Here is a 20043-nt window from a genome sequence, read left to right on the forward strand (position 1 = left end):
GTTCTTTTTAAGTTACCTGGCAAAATATCCATGCAAATGCACACCACATATTTTATCGGCTTCACACAAAAAGAAGAGTAGTTTTAAAACGAGGAAGGAACGCGGCAGTGGAAGACAGAAGGCAAGTCCATTGAAACTCCTAGTGCAGATGTAATCAGTACCAATGTAGGATAGCCGATGCGATTAGAAATGTGTTTTTCTAGCGTATTGTTACCATAGTAAAAAATAGTAGATATTGAAGAATATCCATATCAAAGCATCATGTTAGTAAAGTCTCAAACATTGCGATAAAATATATACATTTATTAGGGGTAAAAAGCTTTATGGTTTAGTATGAGTGTATACAGTATGTATTCTCAGTTATAAATCCAACATTTCTCTGATGTTGTTTGCTTCAGTTGTATCTTAATTGATGCCTTTATCTAGGGTGAGAAGTGATGTTCCCTAATGTCAGATGTCAAACACTGGTGAGGTGAGAATACCCTTGATTTCACCGAAGCTGATAGACACAGGCTACAAGAATTTAAGCCTTGCAACTTTCTGACCCATATGTTTCAGTACCATGTGTTTTTATGAAGATGTAATATTTGTGTGTAAATCTAATTTTATTAATGTTATATAGCCAGTGGTCATATGGGTTTGTGGTGTTTATTGTGTTCATTTTGTGTTATTCTTACAACACTATGGATAGAGCAGACCTTTAAAGAGAGAAGGAAGGCAAATGTAGTTTGCAAAAGCATTTTCAGTGTTATAATATGATGTCACATTTAGAAAGAACAGCTAATTCGTAATAAAATGACAGAAAAGTCATTAGAATTTTAAGTTTATGAGAAAGAAGTGTGGTTTTTGAAAGTTGAGAAATACTTCAAAGAATGAGGTGTTATTAAATGAATATTATTTTGATGATACAGTATGTATAATCAATGAATTTCTGGATAAAGAAGAGAAAAAAAGTTGTGAGGCTTTCTTAAGTAAATGTGGTGTTTTAAAAGAATCTCCATAAATGCTTGAAAGGCCAACTGAAAAATGAAGTAATTTTTCAAAATTGAGGTATAGTTGATTTACAATATTAGTTTCAGGTGTACAACGTAGTGATTCAAAATTTTTATAGATTATACTCCATTTAAAGTTATTATAAAATATTGGCTAAAAAGTGAAGTAATTTTAATTTGTCTTTGTAGAGTTCTACTGGTAACCTGCAGTTATTGGAAAATGGTAATCTGTTTTAAGAGTTCAGAATTTCTAGCCAGTGGAATCTGACTGTATTATTTCTTTCGTAGTAATGTGGTTTCTTAAACATTTCACATTTTCCTGTTCCGTCAGGGATTGCTGATTTTTGTTATGGTACACATTCAGTTTCTTTTTCTTCTGTTGAAATAAAGCAGCTTCATAGCTGTGGCTTATGGTTGTGTGAAAAAGGTAGCAAAGAATAGCATGTTTGAGAAGATGAGTGTCAGGAACACTGAAAGTAGACATTTAGTCTTTTGGATTAATGGGCAAGAGGCTCAGTAATTGCATGGATTTCAGTAAGCTTAAAAATAATATTCTTTTGGTTTTGTAGTGCTGTTAAAACATTGAATTAATTTTTAGATGCTGCATTTTGACGTTTGACTGTTTCATTATGGCAGAATCACCTATTTTGTAATATGAGGTTATATATATATATATATATATATATATATATATGTGCGCGTCTATATACGGGGGTGGCGGCTTCAGGAGATAAGTTCCTTGACGTTTGCAGAGGAAAACTTAAAACATGTACACCTTTCTGAAAACTACCGTTTATTTTCCCGCCTTCCACCCTGTTTTCCTGCTGTCCTTTAGGGCCCTCCAGAGTTCCCACAGCACACACCTGGACCTGTTCCCAACAGTTTCAGCCAGCCCCCTCGGCTTCCTCTTCAGGACCAGTGGAGGGCCCCGCCGCCTCCCCAGGAGCGAGACCCTTTCTTCTTAGGAGGTAAAGGATGGCGCAGAGTAACAGAGCAAAGCCGCGTGGGGCGACGTGCCTGAACACGCTTATGTTTTAAACGGTATTTAGCTCCCAATAGGAGATTTTGTTAAGAGTGTCAGATTTTTGTCCCGTAACCCTTCTGCCTGTCATTTCACATGCTAAAATTGGACATTATTGGTATCTGAAATGTGAAAATCTCATGCAAAGGAGGAAATCATCTATAGAAAATGACTAATGTAGCAATCTAGAAATAAGAGGCAAAATGTAGAATTCTTTTCAGACGTTCACACCCAGCCACCTCTTGTAATTTTCGTCCATAGTAAGACAGTACATAAAACTGATTTCTGTGAAGTGTGTATACTGTGTGACCAGAGGGCAATAACGTTGCAACGCCCTTCCGTTTCAGGTGAACCAAGGTTCCCGAGCCACCTCTTTCTGGAACAGCGAAGTCCCCCTCCCCCGCCACCTCCTCCCACGCTTCTTAGCAGTGGTCACCCTGTGCCCACTCCCAGTCCCTTACCGTTCACCCAGCCTGGACCAGCGTTTAACCAGCAAGGGCAGCAGCCTGTGTTCCCCAGAGAGAGGCCCGTGAGGCCAGCCCTCCAGCCGCCGGGGCCGGTGGGGATCCTGCACTTCAGCCAGCCAGGGTCTGCAGCAGCGCGGCCGTTCATCCCTCCTCGACAGCCCTTCCTGCCCGGCCCAGGACAGCCCTTCCTGCCCGCCCACACACAGCCTAACCTGCAGGTAGGCGTCCGGGGCTGGCTTTGTGTTTCAGAATTCAAGTCAAAACCTTTCACATTTTTATTCTCGTCTGCCAAGATGTGGTGATTATTTAAAGAACAAGGGTATTAAACTTAAATGTGCTCTTTATTAAAGACAACTTCCTTAACAGTATTGCTTATCTCCTTAATCATAGGAGAAATGGAGAAAGTGATTGTCGTTTTTTGGGAAATGAAAAAATTTCAGTAGTAAGATTTTGTAAAGGATATACTATACACTGCTAATGAAATTAGGGCATGTTTTGATAATACCTTTGCTTATCATTGCAAGATTCTTAAAAGGTTAACAGGAAATAAGGTTCTTTGTCAAATTATGTTCCTGCAATATGTAGTGGGGGAAAAAAAGCGTTGCTGCTCCCTCATTATTTGAGAAATTTGAGTGCCCTCTGCTGGTGTTTTATGTTTCATCAGCTGCCTTGAGTCTGATACCCCTCTTACCCAGTATGTTTTTTCTTATGTTTTAAGTTTCCTGTTAAGGTATGTAATGATGATGTGCTTGAACCGATTATTTAGAAACACATAGAATATGTACCTAAAGTAAGAACAGGAAAATGCTTATTATATAAGGTGTTACAGTAGAATAAAACGTTTTTTTCTTTTTATTAAAAAAATATAATTTGGGGATTTCCTGGCGGTCCAGTGCTTAGGACTCTGTGATTTCACTGCCAAGGGTGCGAGTTCAGTCCCTGGTTGGGGAACTAAGATCCCACAAGCTGCTCCGCACAACCAAAATACATATAAATGTGTGTGTGTGTGTGTATATATATATAAATATATATATATATAATATATATAATTACTACATCTGCATTGCAGAAATAAGTATAGATAGGAATTTGAAAAGGTAATGAAGTCATCCCACCATCTAGAAACAGTTACCACTAACATTTGGGTGCACATGTCTTTCAGTCTCTTTAGTGCTTGCATCCTCATCATGATGCTTTCTTTTCCCAGTTAACATGTAATTACCGTCTTCTCATGGTGATGAGTTCTCTCACCACAGCATTGGAAAACACTGCACGAGTTGATGTTTTACGGCTGTCACTATTTCTGGCACATGTTTATTGGTTTCCGTCCTTGGGTATTGGAAACAGTGCTGCAGGAAACATCCTTGAGGTTGTGTTTGCTCGCATCCTTAGTTATTTCTTTAGGATAAGTTCCTGGAATCTCAGGATCTAAAGGATTTAGGGCAAATATAAAATGCAGGGTAGTAGCTTTTGGCTTATCACTGCATTTAAGATAGTATCAGCTTCATCAACAAATCTAAAATGAAACTTTAGTGCCACTTGAAGTTTCTTTCTGGTGTTGGGGTTTTTAAGGAAATGGCTGAATTGGAACACGAGCAGTACGTACATGATAAACTGTTGCTTCTCTCTTTTTGGCCTGGAAGGGGCCCCTGCACCCCCCGCTGCCCCCTCCCCCGCAGCCCCAGCAGCAGCCCCCGCTCCCGCCCCCGCTCCAGCCACCCTCGCAGCACCAGCCGCCGCCGCCGCCGCCGCCGCACCCGCACCAGCACCAGCACCAGCACCAGCACCAGCACCAGCACCACCACCTCTCTGTTCCTCCCCCGCCCCTGATGCCCGTGGCCCAGCCCCAGTTCAGGCCTCACATGCAGACGGGGCCGCCTCAGCCAAACAGCAGTCGGACGCAGTGCCCCCAGCGCCAGGGGCTAAGGCATGTAAGTGTCCAGTGTCCTCAGCTGTCTTCCAGGGGCACCTTTTATGTCGCGGGGCCTTGTGTATCTAGATCCTCCTGTAGTGCGAGATGGCCTTAGTAATTGACGCGTAACTTCAGAAAGTAGTTTTGGGTGATAATCATTCTACCTTTGCCAGTACTGAGATTCTGTCTGTCTCCTTGGGCAATGAATGCACAAGTAAATGAATTCAGGAAGAATTTCTTGAATATCCTTTGTTGTCAGGCACTACTCTGGTTCCTGGGAATACAGCAGTGAATGAGTGAATGAGAGAGACACATTTCCTGCCTTCATGGAGCTTATAGTTAATCGTGGGGGATGAACTGCATTGATTTGTGAGGTTACGCTCTCAAGTACCATCAGCAGACGTGTGGCTTGTCATGCATTGAAAGAGACTGGGAGATGCGTGTCGCTTTAAAAATCAGAGACTAGTCATGGCTACTGTCTTATCCTCCGTTAAATAACGAACCCTGTAAAGAGGCTCAGGGTTAGAGTTCCAGGCTGTAAGGGGAGATCGTTGGGTTTTCCCTTTAATACTGGTCCTTTTGACCTTGAGCTTCAAGCATGTCACTTACCTACTTTTAATCTCAGTTTTTTTCATACCCGCCTCTTTGTTTCTTAAAGTAACATTGAGATTAAAATGATGTAAGAAATAAGAAAGGATTTCTAGATCTGGAAAGAGGGTGCTCTGTAACCTGGGCTTCATTTTGTAAGAACAGTGGCAGACGACACCCCCAGCCTTGAGCTGAGCAGCCGTGGAATGCAGTCCTCCCCCAGCCGTCTCACAGATCTACACACGCCTCTAGGCGTTGGGTCTCTGTTAAGAATCCTCAGGGTGAACATGACTTGACAGTCTCCTCCCCGATGAGAGCTTTGGGCATCTTTCTCCTTTTTCTTAGGGCACTAACTTAATGCTTTGTTCTTTGTTAGTTCTACGTTCAATTTAGGAGACCCTTTGACAGTGGTGGTGCCATTAACCCAGCTGACTCCTTGTGCGGGAGTCCTTGTTGCACTGTTGATTCTGTTAAAAATGTTTGTCCCCATCCTGTAAGTCACCTGGTGTAAGGTCCATAACGAGGAGCCTGTGTGTCGGCAGGTACGGTGCCTTTCCCAGCCCCAGTCCTTGTCAGTAAGGGCATGCTACTACGTAGAGCAGGAAGCATTTATGCAGGAAAAATCTGTTTACCAACAGGGAGGTATCTGCCCCCCGAAGGAGAAGTCACTTATTCAATTAGAATGATTTTTTAAAATATTTTAGTCTAACGTGCCTTTTTATGTTTCTTCTCCCAAGTTTCCAGTTGTAATTAGAATTTCTTTCTTCTTGCGATGATAGAACACGACTTCTCAGAATGTAACCAAACGACCAATGCAGCAAATGCAGCCAACTGCTCCACGGAACAGTAATTTGCGTGAATTACCAATAGCGCCGTCACATGTTCTAGAACTGAGCAACAGCCGCTGCGCCTCCACACCGGCGGCTCAAGTAAAGCCGATTGTCAGCACGTCACCGCCCACGAGGCCCGGGCTGGGGCCCAGGACTGCGCAGGGGAAGGCTGATGTGAAAGTCAAGCCAGTTAGCCCTGTGGGCCGGCCTAAAGAGGAAGCAAAAACAGAGCCAGAGGTAGGACTTTTCTTTTTCTAATTAAAAAATAATGTTTGGTCTCAAACAGGGAGACCTTATAACCAAGGTCTGTACCTCTTATCTCAGTTCACTCTCACCCAGTGAGTTCTTCACAAAACCTTCCCACCTTCTTTTAACCTAACAGCCATATTCATATAAGATACACTTTCATTCTCACTGGTACTATATCAGATTGTATTTATATATTTATACAGTTATAGTTGTGTGTTACAGAATCTGTGTCTATCAGGGATCTTAACCAACTGTTTCTCTGAAGGGCCCAGATAATAAATATTTTAGGTGTTATAGTCCAAATTGTCTCTCAGAATTACTCAACTCTGCTGTTTTACCACAAAAGCAAACCTAGGCAGTCTTACATCAATGGGCATGGCTGTGTTCTGGTAGCACTTTACGACAAAGCCAAGTGTTGGGCTAGATTGGCTCATGGGCCATAGTTAGCTGACCCCTTACGTTTACTCTTTTTTTTTTTTTTTTTTTTTTTTTTTAAATATTCTTTTTTTTTTATTTTTTTATTTATGGCTGTGGTGGGTCTTTGTTTCTGTGCGAAGGCTTTCTCTAGTTGTGGCAAGTGGGGGCCACTCTTCATCGCGGTGCGCAGGCCTCTCACTGTCGCGGCCTCTCTTGTCACAGAGCACAGGCTCCAGACGCGCAGGCTCAGTAATTGTGGCTCACGGGCCTAGCTGCTCTGTGGCATGTGGGATCTTCCCAGACCAGGGCTCGAACCCGTGTGCCCTGCATTGGCAGGCAGATTCTCAACCACTGCGCCACCAGGGAAGCCCTTACGTTTACTCTTACGTTCCTGTGGCTTTTCTGGTTTTACACTGTGAACTTCTAGAAGGTAGGACCAGTTTGGACCTTTCAATAAGATGGGGAGGGGTGTTTTGTTCTGAATTGTGTATATTATTGCTGATTTCTAAATAGGTATAAATGTTGTAAGAATAAATAATAAATGCAAGTCAGTATTCTACATGATTTCCAATTGAGGTGTTATTTGCACCTTGGTTTAGTTTTGGCCACTTGGTTATGTTTTGCTTAGAGGCAGTTCAGTGTTAATGTAGTATTAGTCACGAACTTTTACATTTTTTAAAAAAATTTCTTTACGTCAGTAAAATTTATGCCTGAGACAAACTCCTTGAGGCCCTTGGTCTCCTGTAAAAGAAGTGAATGTGCTTGTCTAATGCTTCCCTGAAGTCAGGATTCCACTGTGGGCTGTTTCCTGGAATTATAGATACAGAAGTTGGGCAGTATCTGTATAATGTAGGTTCTAATGAAGCATAGGCATCTAGTGTAGCACAGGTCAGAACACGCCCTTGGAATGATCTGCCGTCGCTAGCAGTGAGGCTCTGAGCCAGTTACTTCACTTATCCCAAGCCTCAGTTTCCTTAACTATTGGGTGTATGTGCCTGAGACGTGGCAAGAGATCAGTACATGGAAGTTACGTTAATAATAATATGTATAATGTAATAAGTAAGTATATCTGTTAACTTTATAAAATAATGGCACAAAGTTTCCTTAGATGAGAATATAAGCCCTTAATCATAATAAAAACAAGCGTTAACTGGTTTTTGCCTTTCAATCAGTTAAATTGCGGGCGGGGGGGGTCAGATTTTCTTCTAATAAATTATTATAGCAGCTGTAATGTAATGTTTCCAAGTCAGAAATGTAAGTATAAAGTGAAAATACTGAGTTAACGTTTAATAACATCTTATTAGAAGAAGGGTGACATTTCGGTTTTAAAAGCAATATATGAAAAAATCATGTAGATTTACAAACTGGATTGGGATAGTTTATAAAAAGAAATCATTGCTAAAAATTTTATCCTGCTTTTAGTTTATATAGCTAGCTCCTAACTCATATGTATAAATGGATTTGGCTCAAAAATGAAGTCACATACACTTTTATAGTAACAGTGGCTAAGTAAAATGAGAAAAGTGACTTTTTAGGCATACCACTAGCCACGTTTGTCTGTCCCTTTCATAATAGTTGATTTAATAAGCAGGCTTCTGAAGAAGTCTTCTGTAGAATAAAATGGATGCTTTGTGCGTGAAGTGGAACTTGCAGGTGGCCATAGTGTAAGTGGCGCGTGTCTTAATTTGTTTGCTTTTAATTTTCTGTGCACATAGAATGGGGCCAGGAGTAAAGTTTTTTTTATTTTTTAAAATCTTCCGTTTGTTTTGCTTAGGTAAATGTGGTTTATCTTCTTATATTCACCCAATTGGTAATGATATAATGAAGGACAAATCTATTTAGAAGTATTTCTACCTATATTCTTGAATATACTTTGACTCTTTTCTGATTACATGGGGAAGAATCCTAGTGAATATTAATTATCCTTGCATTTGAAACAGTGGGCCCTCTGGACCTGTTACTATTTCCCCAGAATGCCCTGGCCCCTGTACTTTTCGAACTTCTGTTTTTCTGTCTTCCCCTTAATGTCACTTCTAGCTCTGTGTAGCCCTCACCCAACTTCAGGTTTGCTGTTTCAGGTCTGTCCTAGACTTTGAAATTAGGTGACTGAGTTGATCAGGATTGCTTCTAAAATGACAAGCAAGCGCCAGTGAGGGGGCTTGGCTCTGTGTCTCGTAGGTCAAGTGCACGGGCTCTGGGGGCACCAGCCAGCTCTTCAGCTACATTTTGGTCTTACAATTCCTAACTTCTAAGGTTTATTTGTTAACAGCCGAATTCTAGATAGAGTAAATCCTGTTATATTCTTTTGCGGAGGATCTGTGAGTGATGATACCTATGACTTTTTTTTTTTTTAAAGAAAATTATTACAATTTTAAGCAAATGCTAAACTTTTAATAAACTTTGCTCTTTGGATGCTTTTTTTAAGAAAATTATTGGACGTTTACAAAGATTCTTCTGATAGACTCTCAGAGTGGTTTGGGACTGGCATATTAAAGGCACTCCTCATATACCATTAATATTCCAGTACTGCAATTGGCAGCGTTTTGATTCTGAGGAGAGTGCGTGAGTTCAAGGTCAGAGAGATTGACTTGTGCTGTTCATTATAAGCAATTATTCTGTGACAAATGAGTTTGAGATCAGGCTGAAAATTCTGTACGAAAAATCAATAGTTCTAATCAGGCCCTTTCAGGTCATTTACACCCCACCTTTTGTTGGTTCGTCAGAGGAGAGCCAGATAAAACCTGTGTGACAGCGAGGCCTCCCTACTGTTGCAGTTTCCATTTCAAACATATTTTGATATCTTAAATGAATAGTTTAATTGGTTTCAAAGTTGTAAATGAGTGGAAATTTACATTATTTCATTTTTAATATTCTGATAAGATTTTCCAAATTAGCTTTAGCTGTGTAATTTTTTTTTCCCTCCCCAGGGGAAGGAGTTATACTTAAAGTCTATAAGCAGATTTTGAATGGCTTCTTTCAAATCCTGAATTAAAGGGTTTTTAGAAAGTGCCTTTTCTTAAGTTTGCTGAAACAGACTGGAACCGTCACCTAGCCTTGTACTCTAAAGTAAACCATGCGTGTTTTCTGCTTCAGTTTCCTGATGAAGATGAAGAAACGAGGTTATACCGCTTAAAGATAGAAGAACAGAAGCGCCTCCGAGAAGAAATCCTGAAGCAGAAGGAGCTGCGGCGGCAGCAGCAGGCCGGCGCGAGGAAGAAGGAGCTGCTCGAGAGGCTGGCGCAGCAGCAGCAGCAGCTCTGCCCCCCGCCGGCCCTGGCCGAGCAGGGAGAGCAGCTGTCGGCACCGTCGCCCACCAATGGCAGCCCACTGTTACCCTTCCCGGGGGCACAGGTCAGGCCGCATGTGAAACACAGACTTCTCGTGAAAAACCAAGATGCCACTGTTTCGAGTGTTCCACCCAAAACATCCAATTTTGTGCCATCTGGTGCTAACACGCAGTATCAAGGACAGCAGATGAAACCACTGAAACATTTGAGACAGGCCAGAACCATACCTCAGTGTCCAGCTCAGCACAAAGTCCTGCAGGTAAAGCCTGCAGACGGGGAGGGACCGCCACCCCCCTCGCAGACTGCTCGAGCCACGTCCCTCCAGGGCCGGCCCCCGGAGGCCAAGCCTGGCATGAAAAGGACTGTCATGCACCGGGCCAACAGCGGTGGCGGAGACGGGCCGCACGTCAGCGCCAAGGTCAGGATGATTAAGTTGTCAGGCGGGGTAAGTTGACGAGGTCACCAGTGCCTCTTGGAATCTATGTTTCACTTAGTATGTCCTAACTCCCAGAGAGGATTTTTGAAGGAAGGGAAGTAAAGTTGCCTGTTTTAGAATCATGTGGACCAGCCTCTCCCCACTTGAAGCTGGTGTAAGAATTGTCGTTTAAATCCTGCTTCCAAATGGGACCCATGTTTCGGTTGTCTCTTGAGTCTTAGTGAAAAACCAGTGTGACAGTTCCTAAATTAGACGTTTCTCAGTTTTAGCAGCTTTTTATAGATAATTTATGCTAGAATCATCAAGTTTGTTTTAAAAATAAAATTTCCTTTACCACAGAACACATAATTTGTTGTGTGTAGCTTTAGATTCAGGGAGCATCTATGTCAGCGGGGTTGGGGGGGCAGTGTGTGTGTTGCTTTTAAGCAGTGTTGTTTCAAAGACTGTTTCCCGTCTTCCAGTTCAAGCTAATTGCCCCCCCCCCCGCCCACATTTGAGGGAAAAAGGGATTGACAGTATTCTAAAGTGAAATCATGTGTGATCCTACCATGTGCTTTCAGAAGTGGGGCACCCCTCATTTCTTTCTTCACCTCAGAACAGTGCCCATTTTAGAGCATTTTCAGTAAAGCACAGTAATTGCAGTTTGGATAAATTCAGTACTTAAACTAAACAGAGTTGCTGCAGATAGATTCCCATTGCAGGAGAGTCTCCCGTCAGCGTCTGTAGAATACTCGCTTCCTTAATTCTGCCGTATAGTCTTTATTTATTATAGGAGGTAACGCTCATCTCTTGCTTTAATTATGATGGATTCTGCAGCGAAGTCTCTTTGGTCCGAGTGACTGTCGTACTCTCTGTCGCAGCTCCCTGTTGTGTGCACTTTGTGTTACAGACTGGGGAAGAAAGGGGAGAGCTGTAAGACACGGGCTCCTGGAGCAAACCAGCTGCAGATGGTTACTTCTGAAACCACAAAATACTGACAGTAAAAAAAGAAAAGGACTTCTAATTCTCAGTTCACCCAGGGAGAGCAGTACCGCTAGGAACGGGCAGGAGTTGTTTGCTGTGCTGGAGGAAGGGCAGCTCCTCGTTAGCTGCTTAATCAGTTGAGTTTTAATTGCTTTTGTTTCTAGGTTTGTAGACTAAGGTGTGAAGTTTTTCACGTGCCATAAGAAAATTCGTGATAGATCAAATCTGTTGTTTCTCACCTCCGTTCATTGTGATTCAAAATGTTGATAAGTAGATGGCCTGTATTATATCAGATTGTTTAAATATTGTATGAATTTATTATCTTTAGGCGAAGACCCAAGTGTTTATCAGTTTCCAGTGTCTGTGTGGCCTTTTGCTTTTGACCGTGTTTTAATCATACTTTGTCGGTGTCTCATTTTTTTACTTGAGTTAGAAACTTCTGAGGATGGGCCATGGGACGATGGTTTGGGAATAGGCCTTTTCCCTGGGCAGCCACAGTGGTGCGGTGCAGGCCTGGGCACTCTGGGCTCCGGCAGACTAGGAGGTGCGGGGCACGGCTCTGCTGTCCACAGGCAGCCTTCAACTAACGAATTCATCTATTTCAGAAGAATTTATCTACCTCAATTTTTGCTATCTATTTTTCTCCAGTGGAAAAAATATATTTTTTATATCAGACCATATTCCAAAATCATGCTATATAAGTTTACAATACACAGGAAAACAGCAGAGGAATTTTACATGAAAATAGCTATCTGCCAAACTTTGAAATGCTTTTTTAGCTCCCTTTTTAATTCTTAAGTATTAAGTTAATTAACCAACATGTTCTGTATATTAGGATTTATTCCAATAATTCCTCCAATAGCACGTTGGCAACTTTCACCTTATCAGAGGATAAATGTCTCTTGTTTGTATCTCTCTGAACCAGAACAAACAGTGTTTTCCTAATGGCCTGGGTTTTTTTGTGTGTTTTTTTGGTGGGTAGGAACTATTTGTAACATACCCATTGTGCAAAAAGGAGACAGTTCTTGTAAGTGCTAAGTATGCTCTCATTTTTCCTTTTATCTCTGTCCCTGCTGGTCCTTCTCTCCTTTCATGCACCATGGCATTAATGCCCAGGGCTGTGCTGTGTTGTGTGCCTGGAGCTGAACCGGCCACCCTGGTGAGGGTCTGACAGGGGCTTAGCATCTGGGAGGATTGACTTGTATATCGTACCTGTGCAGAATATTATTTATGCATTTCAGGTTTATAGTTACTTGTTTAATAAAAGCATTTCATTGTCAGTTCACGTTGTTGTATTTTGCTATGAGCCCAGGACTTCTTCACATTCTGTTAGTGCAGAAATACAATAGATATTCTGTTTGTAAGGTTTTCTAGAAAAATTTACTTTTCAGAGAGTCGTTTGATTTCTTTCACTTTTTCCTAACCTAACCTGGCATCGAATGTATTAACTAAACTGTTCTTTGCGTTCAGTGGTCTCCTCGTTCTAGTAGTTGGTCTTCAGACAGGACACAGGACTGTCGCAGTACATAGTGCTGTTCTAGAAATTGTGCTCTGGTGGTGATCACAGTAAAAATATGTATCTACAGGATTGCTAGGAAAGCAGAATTTTCTTGGCAGTCTTATTCTGCTGTACAAATTGAAAGTATATTACAGCTTAAATTAGCTTTAGGTGAACTTTTACCTGTGAGGCAATTGTGAATCAATAAGGTCTTCTCTTTTGTCATTTTCCGTATTTCATTACCTGTAATTAAATAATTTATCTTTGGATTTTATTAAATTGGGGTTTTTGAAAGGTGAAAGAGCCTGAGTCTTAAGACTATAGGTTTTTCAGTCTGCTCTTTCATTAATTATACTATCTTTAAAGTGATTTTAATTCATACTGATCATCGAAGGAGAATTTCTGGTCTTTTTATATTGTTCCTCTTTGTTAGAGCTAATGCATTACGGACATGGGAAGCATTTTCAAAAAGAACGTAATGAAAAGTCTTTCTTGGTGTTGGTTCTCACACAGTCCCTGACCAGGGTCTGGTCTGGGTTTGTAGCTCGCAGAGTCGTACCTCACTTTCTTCGGGGGCCGTCTTCGCATCATGCGTTCTTTGTTGGCCGTTCCGAAGCTCCTGTGTGTGGGGCGTGGAGGTTGAGGCCCTCAGTCACCAGGAGGGTGTGATGAGGTGAAAACAACGTGGCTGTGTTTGAGGAAGACCCGTGGCTGGATGCTTGTCTATTATTTATTGTCTTGGGGACCCTTCTAACACGTAGCAGGTACTTTATAAATGTCCATTTTCTTTTTGGAATGCTCCTAAGGCCCCTTCTGGAAATACATTCCCTGATTTTATGCCACATAATAGGTAGTAGCTACTGTTTATCAGGTGTTTAGCATGTATTCACAGCATCCTTATGAATTAGATCTGTTATTGCCATTTCATAGGTAAGTAAATTGAGTCTCAGATAGTAGCCCAGGGCCACTCAGCTACTAACTGGTACAGTGAGGCTTCTAAATCCTGTGCTTTTTACCATTACTTATAATAGCTGTTTTTGCTGCTCCTTTTCCTCCTATGTTTCTTAGTTCTAGATTAGGGAGAGTAGTCTACTTTTTCCAGTGAGTTTTTTAGGGGGGGGCTTCTAGGATAAGGGGGTGATGAGGTTTCATTTGGCTTGCCAACCCCAGTTGGCAGTGACGGGCTGCAGAGTATGTTGAGAAGGGTTTAGAGGTGTGCCGCAGTACCCTGACCGGTGAGCGGCCTCAGCTGTGGGTCAGGACTGGGGAGCGGCTGGGCTTTCATCACGCCTGTTCTGGAACCTGTGTGGAGGAGCCTGGCGTGGTGAATTAAAGCGAGGGATGGTGTACCCTGGCTGAGCGTAGCTATGACTAGCTGTGTGCTAGAAATGTGTCGTTGACCATTTCTATGTAAATCAAAATAGATCAGATTTTATATTTAAAATTGAAATCATGAAGGGACTTCGAAATTTAAAGAGACCTTTTGTGATGAGGCTAATCAATCTCTTTGTGAATTTTAGTTTTTTCCCATTTATATTGTCTGGATTTGTTGGGTGAGATTTAAAAAGGAATAAATTAATGCTACTTATAAAGAGTGTTGAATGTTGGCAAATATTGCTTCTAAAATTTCATGTGCCTCCCTGAATATTATTTATGTAAGTAATCTACTTAAAGAATTTTATTTGATGGAATGGTTCTCTTTTTATTATTTAAAACATAGGAATAGTCTCCATTTGCTCATTTCTCAGAAAGCTACTTTTAAGTATTTAATTTTCAGAAACCAAAAGAGCAATCTTGTTAAATCATAATTTCCGAAATTCCCTGGTGATCCAGTGGTTAGGACTCCGTGCTTTCACTGACGAGGGCCTGGGTTCAGTCCCTGGTTGGGGAACAAAGATCCCACAAGCTGTGCAGCGTGCCGTGCCCCCCTGCCCCCAATCATAATTTCGCTCATAACCAATACATAATCCAGAAAAACTCTTCAGGTAATAACAGAGCATATATAAAAATGTAAAATGTTTACTTAGTGTAGACTTATTATAACCATTCTCAGCCATGTTTTGTGATTAAACACCAGAAAAAAGAATTAGGACGAGCAAGTGCCATGCAAAATTTGTTTATCCAGGAATTTAATTAGGCCTGCAGCTCTGTCTTCCAGTTTAGGGGAAGTGGGGAACCCTTGAGATGTTTGCATCGGGTTACCTGGCCCGAATGAACCCGTCTCCTCCTCAGAATGAGGCTAAGCTTCTCCCAGGGTGGCTGTGCGGGTTAACTGTCGTGACATGGGTGAGATGAGTGGCACAGTGCTTGGGCACATGGCAGTGGCTCAGTAGATATTACTACCCTTTCCTTTTAATTAAAGGAAGAAGAAGTGTGTTCTTACAGTGTTCTTTAAGAAAAAGCAAATTCTCAATTCAGCTGCTTTATTCTAATTGAGGTCATGAAAATTTTAAGAATTTGGCAGCAGATTAAGTAAAGAGCCCTTTGTTCTGCTGGCCACACAGAGAAATGGGAGAAGCACAGAATGCCTCAGCAGGAAAGCCAGCTGTCCAGTCGTGATACTCTTGTATTTTACCTTTAAAAGGCTGTCAAAATGCTTCACGTAGAAGGTCCCAATTTGTTTGTGTGAGCTTGCTTTTGTTGGGGGTTGGTGTGCATTTGTAGATTTCTTCTCTTCCTCAAAAGTTATTCTCAGATTTTCTCTAGCACGATGGTGTGTGCATACTGATCTTTTTTTGTGGAGTGGAGGACGTTTAATTTTGATACACGTAATCTCAATTTAAGAGAAGTTGCAAAAATAGTATAAGGAGTTTCTTACACTGTGTATCAGATTTACTAGAAACAGAAGTGCTGGTCTTGGAGTCATCTGTCAGTCTTCGGGGACCGTAGTCTGAGAAGGAGTCGCAGGTGGGGATACAAGTGGTCACCCTCGCGGCCTCCCGTTCTCCGGACGTGCCCTGTTGTTCCGTGGTCTGGCCGCCTTGCTCTTGCAGTTCTGTCTCCCGGCTCCGTCCACACTCACGCTGCGCCCTTTCTCGGCACCGCACCTGCACGCCCCCGCCACGCCCTGCCCTTCTCTGCCCACTGCTGGAGCTGTCTCCTAGTCACTGCTCCTGACTGAGGCTGGGTTTCCGCTTCAGTTCATTTTTTGTCTCAAATACATTATAAATATTTAAGAAACATTTGTTGAAATAATAGAGAAAATAAGTAGCTTCTCCCTTTAAAAATACAGGTATTGTTTACAGTTTCTTTATGGAAATATCCAAGGAGGAGTTAACACAGTGTCGTGTTGTCGTCACACACACCCCCCCTCCCCCGCCCCCGCCGCACGGTACTTCTGATTATAAAAGTAATAGCTGTATATCGTAGACATTTAGATGACACTAGTAAGCAGAGTATGATAACACCAAAAATAGCACTAATCCTTGTTAATTCAGTTTACAAGAAGCGATTGTGTCGTACATTTGGCTGCTGTTTGATGAGTCTGTGGTGATGGCTCGTTCTTGGGGAGACCCATGCCCCAGGCCAAGGCGGAACAAGGCTCACGCTGTGGATGTCATTCTGTGACTCGCCAGGCTGCCTGGCCACGGCTGGAGGACTCAGCTGTCCTGACTCATTGGTTTCTGGTGGAAGCTGACTTGATGCCATGGTTTCGGGCAGTACTCAAGAGCTGATGCCGTGCTAGAGGACCAGGAGAAAGCAAGTCAGATGAAAGTGAGTTGCAAATGGGTAGTAATGGACAGAACTGCAGTGGGCTTGTGATAGAGAAACACCTCTGGGAAGCTGAGTGTAAGAGAAGCTGCTTTGACACAGGTAGGGGAGCCAGGAGAGGCCCTGCCCAGATGGACGGGGCATGGGGGTGGGCGTGGAGGAACCACCGTCCAAGGAGGTGAGAGCCCAGACTCCCACCTTGCTGACCCCTGGTTCCCTCTCGTCCTGCCATCCCTCTCCTCTCTGGTGGGGAGAGTGGCCAAGTGGCTGGTTGTAGTTGGGCCTCATTTGTTGCCTGATCATTTCCCTGTTAGAGGAGCTGATGAGCAGTCAGATGGCGGAAAGGCAAATAAGAGAGGAAGAAAAATGGGGCACGAATCTTGATTAATCGCTCGCTTGATAAGATGTATATTCTAGAATCTTCTTTTGGAGGAGAAGCTACTGTGCATAAATAATTGTTTTTAAGAGCTTTGAAACACTTTGGTGGGAAGAATTGATAACTTCTAGAGGCATGACCTTTTAAGCATTCGTAAACGTGTGACCTCTAAATTTGGGCAAAATAGACTACTGTTCATTAGAGGACAGAAATCAGTTTTAATGAATTAGAATGTCTACACATGAATTTATAGGTGTTTTTAGGCATATGGTGTTTCTTTCAGAGCGAAATAAGTGGTTAAATCAGAAATAATTCTCTTGTAATTAGGAATCAGGATTTGCTAATCCACCTTCTCCAGCAGAAAAGGAATCTGCTTTCTCCAGCGTCTTGGGTAACTTCCCTCTCCTCACTTCGAACGGCTACCAAGAATCGGAGCCTCGTCATCTGCGCCGGGAAGTCACCCAGCGCTCTAAAGTAGGTCCTTTCCAGCTGCCCATCCGGGGCAGGTTGGAAGCGTCTGCTTTCCAGAGTCTGGAGCTTCACCCCTACGGGGGCGCTCTTGCTGGAGAAGCCAGAGTTTATGGGCCCCTGCTGCTGGGTGAACTGCAGTCTCACTTCTGGCAGTCCTTTCCTTTTTTTAGATTAGTAGGTCTGTGCTGTAGAAATTGGAGAATCCTGGGGTATCAGATCCCCTCACAGGCTCAGGGCTTTGGTATATTTCTCTAAAGGCCAATTAATTTTGCTTTTAAAAGATTCCCCAAACCTAACTAGTTTCAGAAAGGTAGAATGTTGAGAGAGAGAGAGAGCACTTGAATAACTGAGCCGTGTTATCACCATAAGGCGAAATCCTGGTGCACCTACTGATTGAATCCTTTTTTTCTCCAGGAAGCCCAAGCAAGCATTTGTGAGATCCCTTTAACCTTATGGATTTTGTTTCAGTTCAACCCGTGTAGACCTGTTACTGGAATTTTATAGGAAGCATTTTAGATTTAAGTTGCTGCTTTTACATGTTTTGCATTCTTGCCGTATGTAAGGATAATTTATTGCATAGAATAGATGGACACTGCACATGTGAAGTGTCCTCACCTCATATCATACTGCAGCAGTTTAATTAGGGAATTGACACAGGAGCCTGGATAAGAATGTTATTAGCCTGTTTATTTTCTTTTATCTTTTCTCCTTTAAGTAGTAGTCTCAGAGACAAACTAGAGCATGAAATGTATTTGTGTTTAGAAACTTCGTAGAGCATGCATATCATTTATTGTCCAGATTCTGGGTGAGCTTTCTAAAGATCACAGGGCTAGGCCCAGCATTGTTGTAGTCAATAGAAACCTGCTCTGTGAGGTCTGTGGGCTGGCAGATCAGCACCATTGCCATGACAGTGAAGTAGGCCTTATCGAAAGGAGAATTCATAAGAGGCTGCCCTGGGACCCTAACCACTGTCCTTCTCTGTGTCCCGACAATGTTATCTGTCCTCTCAGTACGGAGTATCAAATGTCTGTCATGAGTACAGAAATTAATTTAATGTCACCTGAAGACATGCAATTAATCTTTTAGAGGTTTTCATAATACCTTTACAGAAAGAGTTGCCAGTTTGGCGGATTTGGATTTTGGGGTTTAGAAGAAGATAAGGAAAATTAATTTTTCATCAGGGTTAATACAAGCTAGCAGGGCCACAAAGGCTGAGAAAAATGGTTGGGGAATTTGTCAAGTGTTGTCACTCCAGAATAATGCTGCTTAACGTCTGATAGGTGTAATCAAGAGTTGAGATTTCTATAGAGAGGGATTAATCAATTTGCTCACTAGTGAATGCAAGCCAGCGATACCACTTCTTCATGAGGTTTAAGAATGAAAATAAGATTTGATCTGTCAAATTGCAGGATACCCTGACAGTATCAATGGGCATTTTTATCTATACGTTTAAACAATTTGTTATAAATAAATTTGTCATGCTAATGTTGGTGGCTACAAACCTCATTTTTTGTAACGATTAAGCTGATAAAAAGTGTTCCCTAAGCGTACTTAATTCAGGAAGTGCCTTTTATATTTAAGAAAAACTGCTCTCAAAAGACATTTTTATAGTATTCATTAAAAGATAATTATTTGTGGAAAAAAAACAAGAAAATATTTCCAGGTTGGTCTAAGACAGGCCAAACTTCTTTTCTCTTCATCTGTTTTGGAGGAAGTAAAAGGTATTTAAAATCATGTCTAAACACACTGCTGTGTAAGGAATTTAAAAGGGAACTGTGCCACCGTAGAGAAATGCACTTTCAAAGTGGATTTCCTTTCTTTGAATGGAATATAATCTGCCATCCACAGATGACTAGTTATTTCCTTACATTAAGATGATAATGTAACTGAATAAGTTTTTAATGAAACTTTCAGGTTTCTGAAAGTCCTAATTTGAATCGACAGTATTTTTAAATTTACATAACTAATAATTTTGGGATCTCCTTCAGTGCTGTTAACTATATGCACAAGTTGTAGAAGACTTCTAAATAAATAGGTGGGTTCAGTTTGGCTTGGTTCTCATTCACCTTTTTTTCTGTGTCTGTGAGTATGTGAGAGTAGGTGTAAAAAATATGTTTCTGGCCACAGCCTAGAAGTTAGTAGGTTGAATGTTGCCTAGTGTTAACCGGAATAACTCTGGGATTTAAAATGTATCCTAAGAATTAGCTTTTCGTTGTACTAATTTGAAAGAAAATAATTGTTCTCTCAACTGAAAAAAAAATCTGCTTTTCTTACAAAATGAAATAACTTATTACTTATATTTAAGCCTTGAGTCCTCAGCATGGTTTCCGGAAAAATGTCAGAGCAGAGCATTATAGTAAACCTTCATTTCCTTAAAATGATTTAATTGAATGATGGTTAGTCCCTTTGTTTCCAACCCTGCTAAAAATAGTTATGTTAGTATAAGCTCCTTGCCTATGAGGTCGTGTGGAGTCCATGCTCTGGAACCACTGAGACAGGAAGTCCTAGAAGCACTTACCGTGTGACCAAGGATCTCGGGTTTTTCATTTGCAAAGTGAGAATAATAATATTTACCTTGAGGGAGGATTGAAGGAAAACAGTCTCTGTACAGACCCCAGTGTACTACTTGTCAAATTGAAGACATTCAGCAAACAACTCCATCCATCTTCCCATGAGTGGAGCACGTTGAATGATGCCATTCAGCATGGTGATGGAGAGCCTAGAGTGCCTTGGAAATTTCTGTTATAAAGTTTATTACATCATTTGTAGCTGTTGAAGGTATAAAACATTGTCCTGAATATAAGTAACTCCAGAGCTTACCCAGA

General features: G+C 41.7%; 1 protein-coding gene across 6 annotated transcripts in view; it reads left to right on the forward strand.

Annotated features, from left to right (window-relative positions):
- RBM33 (RNA binding motif protein 33) overlaps positions 1–20043 on the forward strand; it is a 116951-nt gene that overhangs the window by 75904 nt on the left and 21004 nt on the right. For 5 of the 6 annotated variants that reach the window (XM_061198990.1, XM_061198989.1, XM_061198986.1 and 2 more), the window contains 5 exons: positions 1828–1960; positions 2361–2698; positions 4124–4411; positions 5760–6047; positions 9570–10208. In XM_061198990.1, the coding sequence (XP_061054973.1) occupies positions 1828–1960; positions 2361–2698; positions 4124–4411; positions 5760–6047; positions 9570–10208 (1686 nt within the window). The remainder of the gene's footprint in view (positions 1–1827; positions 1961–2360; positions 2699–4123; positions 4412–5759; positions 6048–9569; positions 10209–20043) is intronic. The other variant, XM_061198988.1, reaches the window with a different exon arrangement.

Source organism: Eubalaena glacialis, chromosome 8 (assembly GCF_028564815.1).
Source record: "Eubalaena glacialis isolate mEubGla1 chromosome 8, mEubGla1.1.hap2.+ XY, whole genome shotgun sequence".
In the NCBI taxonomy this organism is placed as follows: domain Eukaryota; kingdom Metazoa; phylum Chordata; class Mammalia; order Artiodactyla; family Balaenidae; genus Eubalaena; species Eubalaena glacialis.